The 25,297-nt window shown below is 42.1% G+C and overlaps 1 protein-coding gene across 7 annotated transcripts in view; it reads left to right on the top strand.

The window, feature by feature from the left end:
- The window catches only part of nek1 (NIMA-related kinase 1), a 53,089-nt gene extending 34,021 nt beyond the window's left edge, over window positions 1–19,068 (top strand). For 2 of the 7 annotated variants that reach the window (XM_089000565.1, XM_089000563.1), the window contains 11 exons: window positions 321–428; window positions 5,301–5,477; window positions 7,240–7,431; window positions 7,506–7,608; window positions 10,013–10,059; window positions 10,149–10,363; window positions 12,318–12,439; window positions 12,576–12,979; window positions 13,940–14,073; window positions 14,170–14,302; window positions 18,131–19,060. In XM_089000565.1, coding sequence (XP_088856691.1) covers window positions 321–428; window positions 5,301–5,477; window positions 7,240–7,431; window positions 7,506–7,608; window positions 10,013–10,059; window positions 10,149–10,363; window positions 12,318–12,439; window positions 12,576–12,979; window positions 13,940–14,073; window positions 14,170–14,302; window positions 18,131–18,156 — 1,661 coding nt within the window. In that variant the 3' untranslated portion in view covers window positions 18,157–19,060. Of the gene's footprint in view, window positions 1–320; window positions 429–5,300; window positions 5,478–7,239; window positions 7,432–7,505; window positions 7,609–10,012; window positions 10,060–10,148; window positions 10,364–12,317; window positions 12,440–12,575; window positions 12,980–13,939; window positions 14,074–14,169; window positions 14,303–18,130 lie in introns of all 7 variants that reach the window. The other 5 variants (XM_089000560.1, XM_089000561.1, XM_089000559.1 and 2 more) reach the window with 5 other exon arrangements.
- The last annotated feature ends 6,229 nt before the right edge of the window (window positions 19,069–25,297 follow it).

Raw genomic sequence — 25,297 nt, 5'->3', positions numbered from 1 at the left:
TGCGATGTTTTATAAAGCTACCAGCACAATTTTAGTTCCCTCTTAGATGAGAAGCCAAACGTCCGACACCTTCAAAGAAGTGCGGATGACGGCTGAAGAAACCTTGTCATCAATGGACACTCACTGTACGACTGAGAGCTTACACAGACGAAATATTTGAAGGTTGACTTTATGGTCTTTATTTTTTGCAAGTCTTCATTATCAGTTGTTGCTGCTTTTTTGCATGATCACTCATAGAAAATCTTTGTCCTTCATTTTTACTACTAGTTTAAATTGTATTCATTCCTCTGATATGCACCTTGCTGCTTCACTGTCTCCAGGAGATCACCCACCTTCTGGTTGGGACAGGAAGAAATGGGATGAGGGACTTCCATTTATCCTCTCTGCTGCCCAACAAACTCTCGAGGAGACAAGCATTCCAACAATCGGTGAGTTACCGTCAAATTTCTATCCATGCTACATGGTTCAAGTGAAACAATTCTCTTCTAGACAATAATGTTTGATTCAAGTGGTTGAACAACAACATTTCGCTGAAAATGAACGAAACATACATTTTTTTCCAAAGATGAGAAGGTTTCTTCAGCCGTCATCTGTACAAATTTGAAGCTTTCGGACGTTTCGCCTCCTATCCAAGAGGCTTCGTCAGCGAACTAAAGTCTGACTGGTCATATCGGCCCTATTTATATATCCCTAATGTCCAGACATGGCGGCGCCGGACATAGCTATGATAGGTCCCTACTCTCAGGTTGGGGGGAGCATAGGACCACTCCCTTTGGCCCCACTGATTGTTCCTACATTCCTGACTAACGAGTGTCCTATTTGCCCCACTCCCACCGGTATCACCTCATCAGCATTACAAATGTTGCCTAACCTGTTTTGCTTAAGCAGGCTATTGTATGAACGATCCAAATTGAACCTCACCCCACCAGACCGGTTTAATGAAGGATTTTGTATGTTTTATATCGCTTCTTTTACCCCCCCTTTCAAACCATCTATGTTCTTTCGCTAAGATTTTAACCTCATTGTTGTCAAATGAGTGGTTGCTAGCTTTTAGGTGCAAATGTACTGCCGATTGACCACTAGCAACCACTCACCATTGGACCACTCCTGTACGACTGAGAGCTTACACAGACGTATTTTTTTCCAAACACACCACATTTTAGGGGATTAAATGTAATTAGACAATTAAGCATTATGGAAACAAAAAAATATGTTTTGTCAATAGCAGTGTCTGAAACTCATGACAAAAAGTTAGTGGACACCCGGGCAGACAAGTCTGAAAAGTTGCCGGCCCGGCCATAAAGTTGCCTGCCCGATTTTTCATAACTTAAAACACATGAACACATCTAATCGCCCCAAAAAAATTAAAGGGTTTTTAAAATTAAGGAAGTACCAACCACAAATGCACCCTTGCCTAATTGATGGTAAATATACCTTGCTGAAGCATTTGCTCCAGCTGTCGCTTATCGTCATGGTGTACAATGCAACGTTTGCATTGTGTTGTCTGCTCACAGCGACGTGTACTCCACTTTCTCAGCGGCTTTCAAAACTCTGAAATACGATTTTCACTCATGGTGTAGTCCGAAGCAGGCTTCTGTTTGGCTGCCGGTGCCGAGTATGCAAATTGCCATACGAGCGTTCGAAGACGCGAAAAATTATTACACATAACGTTTGTTAAATCCTCTCGCAAATTGCCAAACAAACGTTCGTATGGCAATTTGCATACTCGGCACCGGCAGCCAATCAGAAGCATGCTTCGGACGACACCCTCACTGAAAAGTGTACATCAGAGTTTTGGAAAAGTGTACATCAGAGTTTTGAAACCCGCTGAGAAAGTGGAGTCCACGTGGCTCGTAGCGTTTTGTTTGTGGCTTTTGCGTTATTGAGTAAAACGTTTGATTTGAAAAGAAAATCGCTTTTTTTCTTGAAGAAGTTGTTGGCCATCCGGGCTGAGACATTTTGAAAGTTGTACGCCCGACATAAAAGTTATGCGCCCCAGGCCACCGGGCAGACGCTATTTCAAACACTGTCAATAGTTTGTTGCAAATCATTTTGAATCAGAAAACCTTTAATCATCCCACAATGGTGTAATTTGCAATTTTCAGCAGCAAAATTGACAGGGATGGAGGTGGTCAAAAGATAAAACAAAGTATTCTATGCACAAAAGAAAATGTCAGGAGACTGAAATGTACAACTGCACAAAAGCAATTACTTGCGGAAGTCTGCCTGAAGTCTGGAACCCATAGACAAAACCAAACGCTGGGTTTCCTCCTCTTGGTGATTTGCTTGGCTTTTGGAGCAGCAACCTTGTGTTGTTGCTTGTTTGTGGGTCTTTCCGCTTGAAGTCTTGTCTTGAGCAAGTGAAATGCACACTCAATTGGGCTGAGATCTGGAGCTTGACTTGGCCATTGCAGAATATTCCACTTCTTTTTCCGAATAAACTCCTGGGTTGCTTTGGGTCCTTCTACACAGTGAAGCGCCATAAGGTTAAGCATTTGGCTGAATCTGAGCAGAACGTATATATACCCTGTATACTTCATTATTCATCTATCTACTTTTATCTGTTGTAATCTCTTGGAGACCATGCATGCGAATGCCATCACACTGCCTCCAGCATGTTTCCCAGATGATGTGGTATGCTTTGGATCAAGTGCTGTTCCCTTTTTTTCGCCAAACTTTTTTCTTAGTATCATTCTGGTACAGGTTTACCTTTGTGTCATCTGTCCATAGAACACTTTTCCAGCACTGGGCTGGATTTTTGAGGTGGTTTGGGGCAAAGTCAAGTGTGGCCTGTCTATTTTGGAGACTGATGAATGGGTTGCATCTATGGGTGAACCATTTGTATTTACTTTCATTCAGTATTCTCTTTATTGTAGACTTAGAGACAGATACACCCACTTCCTGAAGAGTGTTCTTCACTTCACTTATGTCACGTCCGCACGAGGCATATTAAACGACCTCGTCGGACAAAAAAAAAGGAGCTGGATCCAAAGTACTCGATGGAGACAGTTGAGTTCAAAAGGTTTTACTGAGACATGCAGAGTAACACCAAAGACAACGAGGCAGCAAAAAGGAGATCGACCAACCTGGCCTGGTGTACGGCAGTGGTGAAACACAAACGGGAAATACACCGGCAAATACCGAGTTGAAAACCGGGTGACTCTTATAGTCAGAGGAACAGGGAGGGGAGGGGCGCGCACCTGTCGCCAATCAGGATTTGACAGTGCCCCCCCCCCCCCCCCCCTCAACGGATGCCCCCTGGCGGCCCACCCAGTTTAGAGAGATGAGCCGTGTGGAACGCTTGGGTAAGTGACGGGTCGAGGATCCAGGAGCGGAGGACCCACTGACGTTCTTCCGGCCCGTAGCCCTCCCAGTTGACCAGATATTGCAAGCCCCTGCCCATGCGCCGCGAGTCCAAGATCTCCCACACGGTGTACATTGGGTCGCCGTCCACCATCCACGGACGTGATTAACCAGGAGTTGGGCCGTCTCAATGGCGGACGGCAACCTGGTTAACGGGATGAAGTGGGCCAACTTAGAAAAGCGGTCCACCACCGTGAGGACGACCGTCTTGCCACGGGAAGGGGGAAGACCCGTGACGAAATCCAGGGATATGTGGTACCAAGGTCGGGAGAGAACTGGCAGCGGCTAGAGAAGTCCTGTCGGGGGCTGGTGCAATACCTTCCCACAGGCGCAGGCCGGCCGGGCATGCCTTAACGAAGTCCGGAGCTCTGGTAGCCGGAGCTCCGGCCACCAGAACCGCTGGACAATAAGGTGGATCGTTTTGTTGACTCCAGGGTGACAGGCGACCCTGGAGGCGTGTCCCCAGTGCAACACCTCAGCCCATATTGCCGGGGGTACGAATAGTCGATCCACCGAACACCCCTTCAGTGCCTGGTTACCACCTTGCACCTCCTGACATCCCACATCAGAGCTTCCAGGATGTGTTGCGCCGGCAGGATGCTTGTCGCAACCTCCTTCTTCTTTGCCGGCTCATGATGTGCGACAGGGCATCCGGTTTGGTATTTTTAGATCCAGGGCAGTAGGTGAGGGTGAAGTTGAAGCGGGTCAGGAATAGTGCCCACCAAGTCTGGCGCAAATTCAGTCTCTTGGCCAACCGAATGGCCGCCAGGTTCCTGTGGTCGGTGAACACCATGAAGGGATGTTTCGCCCCCTCGAACCAGTGTCTCCTCTCCTGCAGGGCCAGGATGACTGCCAGCAGCTCCCGATTTCCCACGTCGTAATTGACCTCCGCGGGGCTGACACGACAGGAGAAAAAAGGTGCAAGTCTGGAGCTTCTTGTCAACTGGGGAGGGCTGTGATAATACCGCCCCTGCTCTGGACTCCAAGGCGTCAACCTCAACTAAGAACACGTGGTCCGGGTCGGGATAGCGCAACACTGGCGGGTTGGTGAAGGCGCGACGGAGGCGGTTAAACGCACCCTCTGCTTCGGGTGTCCACCTAAACGGAGCCTTGGTGGAAGTGAGACGGGTTAGAGGAAGTTCCTTCTAACTATAATCACGTATAAAGCGGCGGTAGAAGTTGGCAAACCCAAAAAATCGCTGAAGTTGCTTGCGCGTCTCGTGGGTTGGCCAATCTACCACCGCTTTGGTCTTGGTGGGATCAGGCCAAAGTTGCACCTGCTCCACGATGAACCCTAAGAAAGACAGAGATCGAACGTGGAACTCGCACTTCTCTGCCTTAACGTAGAGCCGGTTTTGCAGGAGCCGTGCCAGGAGCCACCGGACATGCTGCCGATGTTCAGGGGGAGAGACTGGTAAAGTGAGTGTCTGACCACTGTCAACAGGACAATGATTGTTCTTCAGGGTCGCCGCTCCCTATATCCAGAGCACACGTAGGCACCATCGTACATGGTGAGGGGCTCTCTGAGATGGCAATCGTTGAACATTTCTCTTTTACATGTGATACTGTACAGACCTTTGCTTTTACAAGTTGGTGTCATTGCTGGGAAGTCATTATTGTGGGCCAGAGTCATGTTTAAAAAAAACGGAATACATACAGTACATCATGGCATGCTTCCGCTACTACATTTCACTCGTACGGCCGCTAAAAATGTCTGACAGATTTAAAAGCCAGCCCAACCATGTTATGCATGACAAACACACCCCCCAGGAATATTCACTTTGTCATTAAATTATTAAGTATGGTATTAACGTCAAAATTTGCTATTGTGACAACATTACAAAGAAGATCGAACAATATAAATTGATAGGCAGCATAAATCCGTTCGAAGAGAGGAATTACATTCCCTGATAAAATGTGTTTGTGTACATTTTCAGGCCAAACAGTGGGTGAAGTGATACAGATGGGGGTGCTGCAGAGTGAAGGTCAAAGGAAGCTTTGGGGAGTGAATCCAGACTGTCAGATACTGAAAGTGCTGAATGGGGCACCGGTTCAACCACTCACACAGCCTTCTGAAACAGTCAGTGTCTGCAAAGAGTCTTCCCCAATCCCTGGTTAGTATACGCTCCCTCTTGGAAAAACACATGGGGTTTCAAATTCATTGAAATTCCAAAAGCAATGATGAAAACATTTGTGCTACTGCCTGGGAAGTAGTATTAGGGTATTGGGGGGTAAGAGTGGTGTGCGTGACCGGCAAATAATAAAGGTGCGTATCCCTGAGCGACGTCTGCCTGACGGGCCGTTTTAAAGGACAACCGACACCTCCGGACACGTTGCGTCCATAATTTGTAAAATCACTTCAAATTTCTTCTACTGAGCGCATTTTACAAAGATTCCACCGCTTATAGCTATATTTTACGTTTTAAGACTCACCCTGAATATTCAGGAAGTCTTGTTTTCAAGTTGATGACGATGCCCTACGTGACATCACGGAGGGAACACCCGTGACCAAGAAAGCGACACACAATGCATTTTGGGTACTTTTTTTTCATCTGAAAACACTGTGTTGATCGCGAAATTAGAAGGAAAATTACATAAATAACACGATGGTGAATCGTTCTGTGTCCCAGCCAATTGCGGTAACACGCATAAAGAAGGTGTAAGTTTACACAAATTCCCAGCGGACAAATCAGCCCATTTCCAACGGTGCTTGTGCGCCATCTTGTGCATTTTCTGGGCGCTACATTGGAGTCCAAATGGCTCAAATTGATACGGAAGGACTTCTTTAATTGATTGCAAATATTTATGCTTTCCTCTTCAGAACTAATTGAAACATATTCATAACTGGATGAGTAACAAGAAACCATCTCCGAATCTAGACTCTCTGAAGCCATTGTTTTGATTCTGGAGCAAGGCAGTTTGTGACCAATAGTGACGTCACGAACAAGGGGGCGGGACTTTCTGAATCTGCCCAGTTCCGAGCTCATTTTGTGGCAGTTTTGGGACACATGAAGTCGTTTTTATTGGTGTTTTGAATTTGCACACGCAGGCTGATAAAAATCAGCCTGCTTGTTTTGGGTATTTTAGATACTAGAAAACATTTTTCTGAGTTAGTCAGTTAGGAAACAAAAAAATGATGTTGGTTGTCCTTTAAGGCAATAGACGTCTTAAACACGATAGCAGTCGTTAGGCAATAGCACCCCCGACTGGAACCACGGCAGGCTACGCTATTTTCCCGCAGCCTCAACCTACACATACACAACCAAACAAACACGACATTCAGCGCTAAATATAGTTTTACCCCTCGGGATTGAGGGGTTTAGTTCTCCATGTTAATCAGACCTAAGCAAATGTCCAGAGCACAAAAGACAAGGTGTCTTTCTTTGCCACCCGGCGTGGAGTAGCTTATGTTCTGTCTCTTAACGAGGATGGTACGAATCCGCCGCTTTCTCGCAGCCTGGTTCTACAAACATTTCTTCTCTCTCTCAACACACCCACTCTCTCTCCCTTTTACCAGGTGCTCAATCTCCACCAATTGCCACCACCGGTGCTATTGCCCTTGACGGGCAGGCCGAATTACCCAGTCAGGGCAGCCGGAAATTGACCCACGGGTTACGATTACTTCTAGTCAATCTTAGTTACTCATGTTTTGTTAAACCTATTTATATCCACTTCAATTATGTTTTGTTACTACTAATAAATTAGCTCTCCATTTAGTTGAAACCAACAGGCTTCTGGGTGTGTCTGTCTGTGATGTCTGTCCTAAAAAAATGAAATAAAATCTGAGAAATTTATAACCACTATGACAGTGCTTTAATGCCTACATAATGTTTAAACTGTACATTCACTTCCTGAAGTCAACCAACTTCTTCTCAGAAGAGCCAAAACAGATTGCAGAGCATGACATGAGTGCACCTGAAGAGGACATGAGCTCAAAGGATAGCATACCTGCCATTTTTGAAGTTCAGGTACAGATGGATTATGTTTCTACAACAGAGATTTTGCACCCAGAAAGTGCAAGTGAAATAGAAGGACACACAAAATCATCTAATATTGCAGAGATCCAGGGTGAGTATTTCGTTTGAACATTGTTGTTTAGTCAAAGTAGATTGCTGGTACAAATACTATCGACGTATTGTCAGATCCAGAAGATGTTGCATCATTGGTGTTGGAGGATGTTCCTAACGCATCACACACTTCAATGGAGCCCCATCCTGCATGGGAGAAGCAAGTCCAACCGCCACTGTAACTATTTATCTTTTTTAAATTATTAAATATGATTGTTTTCCAATCCCTTTATTTTTTTGAAAATATTCAATGTTGTCACTGATGATGTAGTGGTACACTTGCCTGACTTGTGTACAGGCAGCGTGGGATACCTCAATGACGCTGTGATTATGGGTGTGAATGGTTGTCCATCCATCCATCTATCTTCTGCCGCTTATCTGTGGTTGGGTCGTGGGGGCAGCAGCTTCAGTAGGGATCCCCGGACGTCCCTCTCCCCAGCCACTTCTTCCAGCTCTTCCTGGTGGATCCCAGGCCAGCTGGGTGACATAGTCTCACCATGTCCTGTGTCATCCCCGGGGTCTTCTGCCCATAGGGCTTGCCCGGAACACCTCACAAGGGAGGCGTCCAGGAGGCATCTTAAACAAATGCCTGAGCTACCTCATCTGGCTCCTCTAAATATGAAGGAGAAGCAGCTCAAGTCATCCATTAATCCCATGCGGACTGATTGCCTTCCTGAAATTAACCTCTTGAGTTCTCACTTTTGGATGCAATGTGGAGGTTTTATGGATGCCTTGGGCTTATCAAAGCACATGTTAAAATGTTGAGTTCATCCACAGAACCGACGTGTTTGCATGAGAGATGGATTTGGTTTTAAGTTGCAAATTTGTTTGTCATTGTATTCAGGTTGCCCGGCAAAATGAAAGGTTCATTGCAATGGATAGTTTGTTCGCATTTATAATACTACTACTACTACTAATAATAATAATTATACATTTTATTTCTAAGTGCCTTTCAAAACTCACAAGGACACTTTACAGTCACGGGATAAGAACTGTTTTTTCTGCGGGTGAGCAGCAGCAACCTACTCAGGTGCCATCTTGAAAAAATAAAATAAAATAAATATAGATGGATGGATGGCTGGATGGATGGATAGATGGTGCAATGGTAAAATATAATTGGATTGGATTTGCCTTTATTAGTCTCGCAGTGGAGAAATTTACATTTCACAGCGGTGAAGTGATGAAAGGAATGAAAGAAGTGTTGATCATAATATATTTTTAATTATTAACCTACCATTACTGTCCCAATGACCATTTTGTGTTTGGGAGCCTTTTACTGAGCGACTTGCTTGTTCTGTAGCCACAAAGGGTTATGTCCCTTTGTGTCAGGGTTGTGTCAGGAAGGGCATCAGACTTAAATGCTTGGCCAAAACAAACATGCGGATCAAACATCTGAAGATGGAGGACGCTGATTCGCTGTGGCGACCCCTTGAAGGAAAAAGCCCAAAGGAAAAGAAGAATTATTAACCTACCATTATAATCCCTCAAGGTTAAAAAAACACTTCATATTCTGCTGTCTAATTTTTGTTCCATGCACAAGCAATGCTGTTGTATCTATAGAGAGCAAGTTCTCACTGATCACAAATTCTCACATATTACCCACTGCTGCCCTGAATGTGGGAATGAGTGCGCGTACATCTAGGGACTATGTTCCTGCAGTCATGGCAGTTTTTGTTGGTCATGAGACAGCCTAGATTTTTGCAGAATCTATCAGTCTGTCCATCCAGTGAAGTGTTTGGTTGAACAATTTAAAGGCCAACCGACGTCACTTTTTTGTTTTTTAACTGACACCAGAAAAACGTTTTATAGCATCTAAAATACCCAAAACACGCAGTATGATATTTTTAGTCAAATGCAAAACACCAATAAAAATGACTTAAAGTGTCCAAAATCTGCAAAAAAATTGAGCTGCGAATTGGGCATTTTCAGAAAGTCCCGCCTCCAGTTCGTGACGTCACGCCAAGACGTCTTGCATTAATGGAGAATAAAAACAATGGCTTCAGATTCGGATAATATGCTTTCTTGTCACACATCCAGTTATGAATATAATTCAAATAGTTCGGGCAGGGGGGAATGTCTCACCCAAAAAGAGACAATAAAATGGCCACCGAGCTGTGAGGAATGAATCAGCCCGTTTCCACAGACTGATACATTCCTTCCATGGAGCTTGACTCCCTCTGCTGGCGGCTTTTGGATGTAACACAATGGGTTAAAAAAACAGTACAGCAAAATACATTGACGTGATGGAAAGACGCTACAATTAGTCTTTTTTACGGTCAGGAGGCGGTCCTTTTCTGACGTCACGTGAGGGCTCGTCACCAACTCAAAAACATGACTTCCTGAATGTTCAGAGCGAGTCTTAAAATGTAAAATATATGCGCTGGAATCTTATTAAAATACGCCCAGTAGAAGTAATTTGAAGCCATTTTACAAATTATGGACACAACTTGTCCGGAGACGTCGGTTGTCCTTTAAACTGCATGCAGTAAATCAGTGAGCACCTGGATGAGATGCACCACCATCGTGCCATCTTGACAAGTGTTAATAATTTCAAGTGATTATTTATTTTTATTTTTTAACAGGTTACCAGAGGTCAATGCAAACCAAGGAGCAGCAGCAGGGAAAGACGGTGAGGCATAGTTTGTCCATCCGAGGCATTTCACATGACATTTTATATATCATAAATATCAATGGGCATTGTTCTCCTTCCCAACACAGGTGTATCACAGGGCATAGAGCCCCTGTTTATCAAGTTGTGCTCTCCAGCTCACAGACGCACATCTGCTCTTGTCCTACTCTCCACGCAGTCCTCGATGGATGAGTCCTCGTCTTCTCTTGCATCTCGCTCACGCTCAGTCTCACCGATGTGCTCCAAGCACAATACTCTCTTGATTGGGCTCTCAACAGGCCTATTTGACACCAACAACCCGAAGGTATTAAAATGTAGAAATATTGGTGCATTTAACTGACCCTGACACCAAATCGATTAACATATACATTAGTATTTCCAAAACGATATGTGAATCTTCAATACTGTACTGTACTAGCAGCAGGGGTCCCCAACCTTTTTTTCGCCACAGACCGGTTTAATGTCAGACAATATTTTCACAGATCGGCGGATAAATACAACAAAATAAAATGATAGGACAGGCATGGAAACTGTTTTTTCTTTCTTTTAAATATAATAATAAGCGTAAATCCATTGTGTATTTTTATCCAAATTTATTAGCAGGTAACATCGCGCCAACAACAACATATGTACATATGTATGTAACATCGTCTCTGCCCCTTAACTCTCAATGGTCACCGTGGTAATGTTTAAACGTGCCTTCAAAATAAGAAACACAAAAACAAGTGCAAAGCGCATGAAAAATGAAAAACTCACAACAACTGAATCAGTGGGACAACAGTGGGACAACTGAGCTTGTTTCTCTGCAACGAGACGGTCCCATCTAGGGATAATGGGAGACAATGACACCCAAGTGTCTTGCTTATGTCCATTCTACTCCGTATGTTTGTGTAAGCTCTCAGTCGTACAGGAGTGGTCCATCGATGAGAAGGTTTCTTCAGCCGTCATCTGTACAAATTTGAAGGTTACGGACGTTTCGCCTCCTATCCAAGAGGCTTCGTCAGCGAACTAAAGTCTGACCGGTCATATCGGCCCTATTTATATATCCCTAATGTCCAGCCGTGGCGGCGCCGGACACAGCTATGATAGGTCCCAGGTTGGGGGGAGCAGAGTACCACTCCCTGTGGCCCCACTGATTGTTCCTAGATTCCTGACTAACGACTGGCCTATTTGCCCCACTCCTGGACTAGGGAAAGAATAGGCAATGAAACCAAAAATTCTCAGGATACAAAAAGGAGAGGAGTAGCAGTACGTTACATTGCAGGAGTTTCTGAAAAATTACAAAGAGTCCTTTGGCTACACAAAATTCCTACTTATTTCAAACCGATAAACATGTTAAGGCAAAAATTAGTGCATCCAAAAGATAGGCTACCAAATGAAAAACAAAGTAATGTAGTTTATTCCATACATTATAAGAATGAAAATTGTAAAGAGCAGTACATTGGGGAGACTCAACAAATTCTCAAAAAAGGACTTTATCAACATCGCAAGGGATAATACAAGTGGGCCTCAATCGGCAGTACATTTGCACTTAAAAGCTAGCAACCACTCTTTTGACGACAATGAGGTTAAAATCTTAGCGAAAGAACATAGATGGTTTGAAAGGGGGGTAAAAGAAGCGATTCTTATAAAACAACAAAATCCTTCATTAAACCGGTCTGATGGGGTGAGGTTCAATTTGGATCGTTCATACAATAGCCTGCTTAGGCAAAACAGGTTAGGCAACATTCGTAATGCTGATCAGGTGATACCGGTGGGAGTGGGGGAAATGGGCCAGTCGTTAGTCAGGAATGTAGGAACAATCAGTGGGGCCACAGGGAGTGGTACTCTGCTCCCCCCAACCTGAGAGTAGGGACCTATCATACCTGTGTCCGGCGCCGCCATGGCTGGACATTAGGGATATATAAATAGGGCCGATACGACCAGTCACACTTTAGTTCGCTGACGAAGCCTCTTGGATAGGAGGCGAAACGTCTGAAACTTTTGTATTTTGTTTTTCTACTTCTTTCTTTCCTTTCCTTTTTTCTTTCCTGCTACTTTGCACCCTACCCAGGAAAGGGTAGGGTGAACACTGGTGCGAATGGCTGCCGCTGCTCACTCGCACAAAAAAAAGTTCTTTTCCCGTGACTGGAAAGTGTCCTTTAGAATTTTGAAAGGAGCTTAGAAATAAATTATTTCTTTTATTATTATTATTATTATTATTATTATTATTAGCGTACTAAAGTATTTATTGCAAAAAATGTACCCTGTACTGTCAGATGCTGCGGACATGCTCCCTTCCCGACCTGAGTCAGGTTTTCAGCGCCGAGGACTCCATTGCTCCAGACAGCAACCGGGGAAATGAGGATCAAGAAGAAGGCAAAGACGATGACCAGTCAGAGTAAGGGAACCACGCTCATAAACGTAAAGCATGCTTTGAACACACATTTAAAAAAAGCATGCATCCTGCATAGGTGTTCCTCAAAATAAAGCGTGTTGCTCTAATAGTTTATGGTGGAATATGGTTGCTTCCTTAGTGCGTATGAGGATGAAGACCTGCGGGACATTCGGGCATCCATGGAGCAACTACTGCAAGAAAAAAGTGGCTTAATAAGGAACCTCCCACATGATGGAAGAGGAGACTTTAAGGGAAATGCTACAGTCGGTGAAGAAAAACACTTTTTCAACAGGATCATAGTAGAACTTAAGCAGCACGATGATCAGATGGCTGTAGCTGAGGATTATGATGATGTACAAGATGATGCTGATGGTGATGATGATGATGATGATGATGACGATGATGACGATGACAATGAGCAAGAGAATGAAGAATGTTTGAAAAGGTGTCCTGTTGAAGAGGAGGCAGGAAAGTTGCTCCGCAATTTTGTCAGAGAGGAGAACTACACAAATAAAACCCAACTGAATGAAGAATGGCAGTCCGGTAAGAGGGCTTCTTGTCACAATTCACCGTAATGACTGAACATACAAAGGGAGACATAAATCAGCAGCTGCAGATGAACATTATACATGGAAGAAATCCGCTGTTGCGAGACAGCCTAGCGCTGTCCGCCCACATACAGTGCTGTCCAAATTAATACCAGTGCAATGTGACTCACCAGAATGTCCTTGGTTTTTAGTACATTCATTTATTGTTACATGCCATACATGCCAGTAGGTGCAGTAGATTCTCAGAAAACAAACAAGACACAGCATAATAATAAATTTAATTTATAAGCGCCTTTCAAAACTGTCAAGGTCACTTAACTAACAGTCACAGGATACATTTTTCTGTGAGTAAGCAGCGGCAGCCAGCCACACGCACCATTGTTCACTCAACCCCAAAGTAACTCAAATAGATAAAGCTAGCGAGCTAGCTAGCTAATGCATCGCAAATAAAACTAGTCAATAGCCAGATAGCCAGCAACTAGCCTGCTAACAGCCAGCCAGCTAGCTAATAAATAGCTAATAGATACCCAGATAGCCAACAGCGAGCCAGGTAGACAGCTTACAGCCAGTCAGCTAGACAGCTAATAGCTAGCTAGCTAGCTAATGGATAACAAATAAATAGCAAATAGATAACATATTTATATAATACATTTAATATATATGTATTTATATGTATTTAGGTGTATATATGTGTGTGTGTGTGTGTATATATATATATATATTCCATCTCTAAGTTCTGATTCCTATGAGTGTGCAGTATACTACAATTCCCAGTTCAAGGTTTTCTCTCCTTTTTCATGACATGTACTGACAAAAACAAATTACTATATTCACTAGGAATGTATTTTTTATTGTTAAAGTAAACCCTTGTGTTTGTTTTGTTTCCCTCATTAAAATATTTTCTATTTTATTTTTCTCTGAGGTAACCATAACAACCTTGGTCTTTCTAAAATAGATAACAGTGAAGAGGACCAGGAAGGAGAGAGTCATCTTTATGACAGCATCTACAGTCGCTTAGAAGAGCATCGCTTTAACTTGGAGCAGCAGATGGGCTTTGAGAAGTTCATTGAAGCCTACAATAAAATAAAAGTGTGGCACGCTTCTTCTCTTGAACCTGAATCCCGCTTTTGTGCTTTTTTGTTTACATGCAAATTATGAAACCCGTATTTTTTGGGGATGTTGCAGGCAATACGTGATGCTGATGATGATAATATCGATCTGGGCACCAGTTTGGCCTTCAGCATATTGGGGAATGAGCACCAGCATCTTTATCCAAACATCCTTCATCTGGTGATGGCAGATGGTGCATATCAAGAAGGTCAGTGACCTTTTGGAAACCCACAAATGATTTCATTCAAAACTATCCTTACGTGTTGGCTGAATAGGAAATGCAGGTACATAGCATTGATTAGGATAATACTCACCATTAATGTGAATGGTTTTCCGTTCCTCATGATTGGTTAAAAAATCCAGCCAAACGATCGGAATGAGAGTCAACTTGCCGGGTCCATACACGATGTTACTGCTAGCTAGCCTGCATACTGCTCATTAGCTTCCACACTTGCTTTTTATATATATATATATATATATATATATATATATATATATATATATATATATATATATATATATATATATATATATATATATATATATATATATATATATATATATATATATATATATATATATATATATATATCCCTACTGTCCAGACATGGCGGTGCCGGACACTGCTATGATAGGTCCTTGCTCTCAGGTTGGGGGGAGCAGAGGGCTACTCCCTGCGGCTCCACTGATTGTTCCTATTGTTCTGACTAATGACTGGCCTGATGGCCCCACGCCCTCCGGTATCACCTCATCAGTATTGCTAATACTATGTTGCCTAAGCAAGCTGTTGTACGAACGATCCAAATTTAACCTCACCCCACCATATCGGTTAAGAGAAGGATTTATCTGTTTTATGAAAATTGCTTCTTTTACTCCCCTTTCAAACCATCTATGTTCTTTCGCTATGTTCTTTCGATTGAGGCCCACGAGTATTATGCCTGCGATGTTGATCAAGTCGGAAGTAGGAATGTTGTGTTGCCAAAGCACTCTTTGTAGTTTTTCAGAAACTCCTGCGATGTAAGGTACTGCTACTCCTCTCCTTTTTGTATCTTGAGAATTTTTGGTTTCATTCCCTATTCTGGGCGGCCCGGTAGTCGAGTGCTTAGCACACCGGCTTCACAGTGCAGAGGTCGCCGGTTCGCGTCCCGGTCCGGCCTCCCTGTGTGGAGTTTGCATGTTCTCCCCGGACCCGCGTGGGTTTTCTCCGGGTCCTCCGGTTTCCTCCCACACTCCATAAACATGCATGGCACGCAGATTGACCACTCCAAATTGTCCCTAGGTGTGAGTGTGAGAGTGACTGTTGTATGTCTTTGTGTGCCCTGCGATTGGCTGGCAACAAATTCAGGGTGTCCCCTGCCTTGTGCCCGAAGACAGCTGAGATAGGCTCCAGCAACCCCCGCGACCCTAATGAGGAATAAGCGGTATGGAAAATGAGATGAGCTGAGATTCCCTATTCCTTCTGAGGGTACCCACAGTTTGTGAGTGCTCTCCTGATATGTTGTGACTCCTTTTCTCTACCTTCGACACTTGTTGGTATTAGTTTAGCCCTATGCTGGAGGGTTCTGATAAAAGTAAGTATTGGTCAGTGTGCGTAGCCTTCCTAAAGACTTCTGTTTTTAGCACCCTGTCCTCTTTTATAATTACTTTACAATCCAAAAAGGCTAGTTGGTTCTCTTTAATGTCCTATCAGGAGAGCACTGAGAGCTTACATAGACGTAATGCTAACATAGCACGGGGCTTGTCAAAGTCCCGCTGATATTCGACTGTTTCATCGATGGTATTGTTCCATTGCAAATTAGAATCGCGGCAGGACCTGTTCTCTCCACAAAGGCAAATTCTTTGGTCGATTCAACCTGAAGTGTACAATACTCATTTTTTTTAAATCGTCGGTCTTATAAAAATAATAATAATACATTTCATTTATAAGCGCCTTTCAAAACTCTCAAGGTCACTTTACAGTCAATGGAGAAGTTTTTTGTAGGTGAACAGCGGGAGCCACACAGGTGGCTTTTACCAGTTTCAACATCAATGGTACCTAAATCAGTATCACCCAATCAAAACAGCACTTTTAGCCAACGCTTGGTCAGTATCATCCAATCAAAATTGTGTATTCCGACAACTCAGTCCAAACAGGAAAAGAATAGCGAAAAAGTGAGAATGTGAATTTAGTTTTATCTGCGAGCCAAATACAATCATCAAAAGAGCCGTATATGGCTCGCGGGCCATAGGTTACCGACCCCTGCTATCACCTGATAACATGATAAACTGTCCACCCCAAACTCTAGAACTCAATCCCATCCAACATCGGAAATAATGATTCTTCCCACATTCAAATCCCATCTCCAAACCTACCTACTGAAAGGACAACCGACACCTCCGGACAAATTGTGGCCATAATTTGTAAAATCACTTCAAATGACTTCTACTCAGCGCATTTTACAAATATTCCAGAATCAGAATCAGAATCATCTTTATTGCCAAGTATGTCGGACACACAAGGAATTTGTTTCCGGTAGAACACGCTGCACGAGTATCGTTGTCAAAAAAACTGCTAAGTGGCACTATACAGTTCCATTTTGGCTACTGTTGAAAGAGTTCAAAGAGTTAATGGCTTGGGGGAAGAAGCTGTTTAAAGCTGTTTCCACCGCGTATAGCTATATTTTACGGTTTAAGACTTGCGCTGAATAGTCAGGAAGTCTTGTTTTCGAGTTGATGACGATGTCAGGAACGCCCCTGATCGAGAAAGTGACACACAATGCATTTGGGTACTTTGTTTGGTCTGAAGACATCGTGTTGATCCGTGTTGATGGCGAAATTAGAAGGAAAAACACATAAAGCGATGGTGAATCACGATGGTGTCGCACCAACACTACCAATTGAGATAACACCATAAAAGTGGACACAAATTCTCTGCGGACAAATCAGCTTGTGCACCATCTTGTGCATTTTCTGGGAGCTCTGTGACCAATAGTGACGTCACGAACAAGGGGCTGCCCAGTTCATTTTGTGGCAGTTTTGGGACACTTTAAAGGCCAACCGACGTCACTTTTTTGTTTCTTAACTGACATCAAAAAAAACGTTTTATCGCATCCAAAATACCCAAAACATGCACTATGATATTTTTATTCAAATGCAAAACACCAATAAAAATGACTTAAAGTGTCCAAAATCTGCAAAAGAATTGAGCTGCGAATTGGGCATTTTCAGAAAGTCCTGCCCCCAGTTCGTGACGTCACGCCAAGACGTCTTGCATTGCTGGAGAATCAAAACAATGCCTTCAGATTCGGAGAATATGCTTTCTTGTTCCACATCCAGTTATGAATATGATTCAAATAGTTCTGAAGAGGAAAGCATACATGTTTGCAATCGATTAAATAATTTATTCCATGCCATTTTGATGCAACATTGGGGGGAAATGTCTCACCCAAAGAAAGGCACAAAATGGCCACCAAGCTGTTGTGAGGAATGAATCAGCCCGTTTCCACAGGCTGATAAATTCGTTCCATGGAGCTTGGACGCCCTCTTCTGGCGGCTTTTGGGTGCAACACGAGATTTTCAGACCAAACAAGTACTACAGCAAAATACCTTGACGTGATGGAAGAACTGCTACAATGTGTCTTTTTTTTTCGGTCAGGGGCGTTTCTTTAGTGACGTCACGTACGGACTCGTCACCAACTCAAAAACAAGACTTACTGAATATTCAGCGCGAGTCGCAAAACGTAAAATATAGCTATATGCGGTGGAATCTTATTAAAATACGCTCAGTAGAAGTCATTTGAAGCCATTTTACAAATTATGGACACAACTTGTCCGGAGACGTCGGTTGTCCTTTAAGTCTTTTTTATTGGTGTTTTGCATTTGACTAAAAATATCAGTCTGCGTGTTTTGGGTATTTTAGATGCTCTAAAACGTTTTTTTTTTCTAATGTCTGTTAGGAAACCAAAAAATGGTGTCGGTTGTCCTTTAACACATTCGCTTTTCTTCAATTATTGCTTCATCACGAGTCACATTTTGTGCTATTTCGCTTCTCTTTTAGGCAATGATAAGTGGATGGAGCAGTGAAGGCACTGGCAGCCTTGATGATTTGCATCTGAAGTCTGACAGCAACTTGCCGGGATGTTCTGCAGAGTTCTGCGTCGTACAGACACTAGAAAGAACTTCAGTAATCTTCGACAATGTTGTTTTCATACTTTGATGATCATTTTTCAATAGGATTTTATAACAAACATTGATTTGACTTCAGAATTCTGGATGACATGCTCCCGATAACCAATGTTTGTCTTTTTGCCGCCGTTGTGTCTTGTTCCGTCAACCATCTAATGTGACATACATGCTCAGGTGCTCTCGTCTAACATTAATCTCTGGATTGACAGTATAATCCTCATTACAAAATTCAATGTACAAGAAATCCAGTGGACCCTGTTTTTTCACTTTTTTTTACCCCCCGCCCCCCCAAAAAAAATTATGTTGACTGTGTTCTTTTTAGTAAATGCAAATGAGGCAGCCATACGGCGCCATGGTCCTTGAGTGTTATGAAAGGCAGTTATATATAAATTGTATTATTATTAATGTTATTAATATTATCATTATTATTGATGTCGCAAAATTGTTGTGTGTGTGTGTAATGTGCTGAGTTCGGTCATACTGAAGTTCAGTGCAGACAACCTTTATGAGAATGTAAGCAATGCTATGAAACTGATTTATGTTTACTATTTTACAAAATAAACTTTTTTTGGTGGCAAATATTCTTCTGTTTCTATACTCAGTTGTGTAGATAATGTCTAACAGTCTATATAAGATTGATTGATGAATCACAAAGCACTGAGAAAGTAACTTGTTGAGGCAAGCGCTTTGGAGGGTAATTAGTTGAATATCATCATTTGCAGCCAAGCCCCACATTGAGTCCACCCACAACCTCTGACTGCCCATCAGACTGTAAAGTCAAAACTAAAAATGCATTGTGCATAGCCATCGATGAGAAGGCCTTCCTAAAGACTTCTGTTATTAGCACACTACAGTAAAGTCTCATTATATCGATATTCTCGGGAGTCGGAAAAAGTATCGATATAACCGGACTATCGATCTATCCGATCCTGCGCCGAACTTCATTAAAAGTCGGCAATTGCATGTAATTTTCTCCTTGAGTTCATGAATTACGTATCTCACATGCTTTTGTAATTTAGTAAAGTGAAGTGAAAAATAAACTTATGCATTAAATAAAAATGTCATTTATTATTTTCATAACACACTCTTGCAATCGTGACTCTGAGTAGCACTCGGCATTGTTCTATACACACACAAGAGAAACCATGAACGCCAGCATGTACATAGTGTATGAAAAACAGTGATTACTGCAAGCGATAAAGATATCTGAATACTTCACAATTAAATACATGTATGTAAAACAAAAACCGCAACATTTACATTACTTACGTTCATAAAGTATTCTGCGACACTCTGCTACACAGTGCAAGACACGAACGTTGGTCATATGACCAACGGTGGGACCGATACCGATATCGCTAATGGTGGTACTGTAGAGAAATCCGAAAGAAAATATGGATTCATCTTAAGCTGCTTTTGTATCGATATAAGCAGAGCAAAATGGCTGGCGGGAGATGAAAAGGGCACCGTAGTAACCAAATTATCGTAATAACCAGGTATGGTACGAACTGGAACTAATTATACATAAAAGACTAGAAATTTGCCGGGAAATGAAAATAGTATAATAAGCAGTACTATCAATACAACCGATACCGATATAAAGAGACTTTACTGTATCTTCTTTTATAATTACTTTACAATCCAAAAAGACTAGTTGGTTCTCTTTAATGTCCTCACAAGTCATTTTAATGTTGATGTCTACCGAGTTGAGGTGATCTATGAATGTTTGAATTTCTTGTTTTTTATATATGACAAGGAGTTTGCATGTTCTTCCCGGACCCGCGTGGGTTTTCTCCGGGTCCTCCGGTTTCCTCCCACACTCCAAAAACATGCATGGCAGGCAGAGTGACCACTCCAAATTGTCCCTAGGTGTGAGTGTGAGAGTGACTGTTGTATGTCTTTGTGTGCCCTGCGATTGGCTGGCAACTAATTCGGGGCGTCCCCCGCCTCGTGCCCGAAGACAGCTGAGATAGGCTCCAGCAACTCCCGCGACCCTAATGAGGAATAAGCGGTACGGAAAATGAGATGAGATGAGATAATTATGACAAAAGTGTCGTCCACATATCTAAACCAGTGCCTAGGTTTTGTCCCCAGGAATGATGTGAGGGCCTGTTTCTCCATCTCTTCCATGTATAAATTAGCCACTATAGGAATTATATGAATTTGTTTGTAAAAAATTTCCCTAAATTGAAAATGCGTAGTATTAAGGCAAATTTCCAATAATTGGCAGATGTGGTCCGGTTTAAGTTTGGTTCTCTCATGCAGAGAAGAGTCCGCCAGCAGTCTCGTCCTCACCACTGAGACTGCTGCTGGGGTAGGGACAGATGTAAAGAGAGCAGTCACATCATAAGATGCCAGTATTTCCTCGGGCTCCAATTTGAGGTCTTTGATACTCTCTACGAACCCTGCGTTGTTCTCTACGTGATGTTTTGTGTTACCAACCAACGGAGCTAAGATAGTTTTTAAATATTTGGCTACATTGTATGTACATTGTAAAGAGGACAGTGCGCTAAAAACAGAAGTCTTTAGGAAAGCCAAGCACACTGACCAATACTTACTTTTTGAATCTAACCACCCGCTACAACACAAACTAGGAGTTATCAGAACCCTCCAGCATAGGACAACTAATACCTACAAGCGTCGAAGGTAGAGAAAAGGAATCAAAATATGTCAGGAGAGCACTCACTATCTGTGGTTACCCTCAGTGGTCTTTTAACAAATGTCAAAAGAAAAGAATAGGGAATGAAACCAAAAATTCTGAAGATACTAAAAGGAGAGGACTATAAGTACCTTACATTGCAGGGATTTCTGAAAAACTACGAGTCCTTTGGCAACACAAAATTCCGATTTATTTCAAACCGATAAACACTTGAAGGCAAAAAAATAGTGCATCCAAAAGATAGGTCGCCAAATGAAAAACAAAGTAATGTAGTTTATTCAATACATTGTAAGAATGAAAATTGTAAGGAGCAGTAGACTCAAAAAAAGACTATCAACATTGCAGGGATAATACAAGTGGGCCTCAATCTGCAGTACATATGCACCTAAAAGCTAGCAACCACTCATTTGACGACAATGAGGTTAACATCTTAGCAAAAGAAAATAGATGGTTTGAAAGGGAAGTAAAATAAGCTATATTCATAAAACAGCAAAACCCTTCACTAAATCGCCATGGTGGGGTGAGGTTCACTTTGGATCATTCCTACAACCGACTTCTTAGGCAACATAGGCTTAGTTATGCTGATGAGGTGATACCAGGTCAAATGGGACAATCAGGCCAGTCGTAGACCCATACTCAGGCAGGACAATGGAAGTAATCAGTCAGGACAATAGAAGTAATCAGTATAGCCGCAGGGAGTAGTCCTCTGCTCCACCCAACCTGAGAGCAGGGACCAATCATAGCAGAGCCTGGCACCACGTCTGGACAGTAGGGATATATATAGGGCCAAAACTACCAGCTCAAGTTTTTAGTTCGCTGACGAAGCCTCTGGGATAAGAAACGAAACGTCCGACACCTTCAAAAAAAGTACAGATGACGGCTGAGGAAACCTTCTCATCGACTACATAAACACATAAACATTCAATGCAGCGTAAGAAACCTTAGACGATCTTCTTTCATCAGAAAAGAAGTTCATTTTGACCTTACTTGGTTGTAGCGTTTTCTGCATTGAAAGTGTGGGTGGCTGTACAAAAGGTGAATGCTGCCCTCTGATGGGAGGGGAAAACATTGCCAGAGGTCTGCCCGAAGCTTCAAACACACCCCACGTAAGAAAAAACAAAAGCCGAACAAATTTGGGAATGGCGCTCCACGTCATGCTTTTCAATTCCGAATAAATTTGGAAATGGCAGTGAATGATTTGTCTGATCCCTCTTGCAACTATTTAAATAGTTGCGAGAATAGTTTGCTCAAAAAGAGCAAAGTTAGAAATGACAGCGTCCCCAATAGCACCATTTTTGTCTCCTGCTCAAAGGAAGGATTCGCAAATCCACACTTTCAGACACAATGCTGTATGTATTTGGCATATTATAATAGACCGCAATACAGTATCTTTCTACAATTCGTTCGACAATTTGGAGTGGTAACGAGGGACAATTAAGTTGCGTTGGAAGTTGATGCAGAAAAATAAACATTTGACTTTACAAACCTTTGGACAAGTTGTGTCCATAATTTGTAAAATCACTTCAAATGACTTCTACTGAGTGCATTTTACAAAGATTCCATCGCATATAGCTATATTTTACATTTTAAGACTTGCGCTGAATATTCATGAAGTCTTGTTTTTGAGTTGATGACGATGCCTGAAGTGACGTTACATTTGGAACGCCCCTGACTGAGAAAGCGACACACAATGCATCTTGGGTACTTTTTTTCGTCTGGAAACACGCGAAATTAGAAGGAAAACTAAGTAAATAACGCGATGGTGAGTCGTTGTGTGTCGCAGCCAATTGCGTTAACACGCATAAAGAATGTGTAAGTTTACACAAATTCCCAGCAGACAAATCAGCCATTTCCAAAGGAGGTTGTGCGCCATATTGTGCATTTTCTGTGCGCTACATTGGAGTCCAGACAGCTGGAATTGATAGGGAAGGGCTTTTTTAATCGATTGGAAACATTTATGCTTTCCTCTTCAGAACTATTTGAATCATATTCATAACTGGATGAGTAACAAGAAAGCTTTGTTGTATTATTTTGATCGTTCGCCCTTGGTTCATTGCTTCGATGGGTGTTGATGGATGAGGATGGTTAAATCATCAGGGAGCCAGGTGGAGAACAGAAAGTTGATTTAATCTTGGAGAGCGCGAAGGCATCGCGGTGTCGCCTGAAGGAGAGAGCATGGCGGAGAGACTAACTAGAAGGGAGAGCATTTTATACGACGCGCCGTGTGTGACGCGAAAGGATGTGACCTAATGTAAATGCGACATCATGTCAAGGAAGGCAGGATGTGACGTATCAGGAAGTCCAAAATGTAAACAAAGATTAGCGAGCGATGTTTAGAGATGTTTGTATGGCGAATTACCCCAACAGCTTCTTCTCCGAATCTGAACTCTCTGAAGCCATTGTTTTGATTCTGGAGCAAGGCAGTGTGTGACCAATAGTGACGTCATGAACAAGGGGGCGGGACTTTCTGAGTCTGCCCAGTTCCGAGCTCATTTTGTGGCAGTTTTGGGACACATGAAGTCGTTTTTATTGGTGTTTTGAAATTGCACACGCAGGCTGATAAAAATATCAGCCTGCTTGTTTTGGGTATTTTAGATACTAGAAAACATTTTTCTGAGTTAGTCAGTTAGGAAACAAAAAAATGATGTTGGTTGTCCTTTAAGGCAATAGACGTCTTAAACACGATAGCAGTCGTTAGGCAATAGCACCCCCGACTGGAACCACGGCAGGCTACGCTATTTTCCCGTAGCCTCAACCTACACGTACACAACCAAACAAACACGACATTCAGCGCTAAATATAGTTTTACCCCTCGGGATTGAGGGGTTTAGTTCTCCATGTTAATCAGACCTAAGCAAATGTCCAGAGCACAAAAGACAAGGTGTCTTTCTTTGCCACCCATTTTTATTGGTGTTTTGCATTTGACTAAAAATATCAGCCTGCGTGTTTTGGGTGTTTAAGACGCTATAAAACGTTTTTCTGATGTCAGTTAGGAAACCAAAAAATGGTGTCGGTTGTTAATGGTTAATGCCTGCTAAGAATTTTCTTTAAACGTAGCAAATCCTTAAATCTACACAAAACATAATAGTCTACACGTGTAGCATTTCACTGAAATATGCTTTTTCTCAACACATTAAAAATAAGCCAGAAGGGTAAGATAGCCTGCAATCAGTTGCAAAATGAATTGCCCACCACTGATCAATGGTTTTCATAAGTACGAATGTGAGTATTTTGAGTATAAATGCTTCTATGCTATGTTGTCTTCAAAAACTTTTCCTGTCTTTGATTTAGATCTGTTATCTTTAAAAAATTATACAAATAGGCTTTGAGAAAAATTTGGAAGAAAACTCTCTCACACATGCACACGCACAAGCAAGATATGGGTTTCAGCTGTCGTTATATTTTGCTATTTTGCTGCTATACACATAAAGTGCACATGCTGATCACATAAAATTAATATAAATACATGAATAAGGACAAACATTGATCAATCATAGGTAGGTATATAAATCAATATGTATTGTATTGTAGGAATTAAGTGCTTTATTTATTTATTAAGATAAAGCATCTTAAAGGACTTTGAAGTTCTGGTTGTGATGCAATATAGGGAAAGAGATGGTTATATATATATATATATATATATATATATATATATATATATATATATATATATATATATATATATATATATATATATATATATATATATATATATATATATATATATATATATGACTGGAAGATAAGGAATCTTAAAGGACTTTGAAGTTCTATTTGTGATGTAATGTCGGGAAAGAGATGCCCATTTCACAGTAAGATCAAAGCATTGTCATCAAATGGTGAGTATAGTTTTTGCTTTTTTGAATGTTGCTGTGCCAATGACCATTTTGTGTTTGGGAGCCTTTTACTGAGCGAGTTCCTTGTTCTGTAGTCACAAAGGGACTTAAGTATTCTTGTACCGGTCCCAAGCCCGGATAAATACAGAGGGTTGTGTAAGGAAAGGCATCCGACGTAAAAGCTTGGCAAAAACAAACATGCGGATCAAACCTCTGAAGATGGACGACACTGATTCGCTGTGGCGAACCTTTGAAAGGAAAAGCCGAAAGAAAAAGAAGAAGAGGAATGTTTGTCAATATGTATACTATGCGATTGACTGCTTACCTGTCCTGGGTGTGCCAGCTGGGATAGGCCAAATGGTGTGGATAATGGAAATATGTTCATTTGTTGTAAAATCGCTATAAAGATCAGGATATATTGTATGACCTGTATTATATAGTACAGGGGTGTCAAACATACAGCCCGAGGGCCGTAACCAGCCCCCAAGGAGGTTTGATCAGGCCCGCAGGATAATTTAAAAGTGAAAAAAATGCAACAACGACG

The sequence above is a fragment of the Hippocampus bargibanti genome, linkage group LG07 (assembly GCF_051943395.1).
Source record: "Hippocampus bargibanti isolate YZ-2025 linkage group LG07, ASM5194339v1, whole genome shotgun sequence".
NCBI classification, from domain to species: domain Eukaryota; kingdom Metazoa; phylum Chordata; class Actinopteri; order Syngnathiformes; family Syngnathidae; genus Hippocampus; species Hippocampus bargibanti.
Note: the sequence above shows the minus strand (reverse complement) of the source record. Positions and strands in the feature narration are given on the sequence as shown.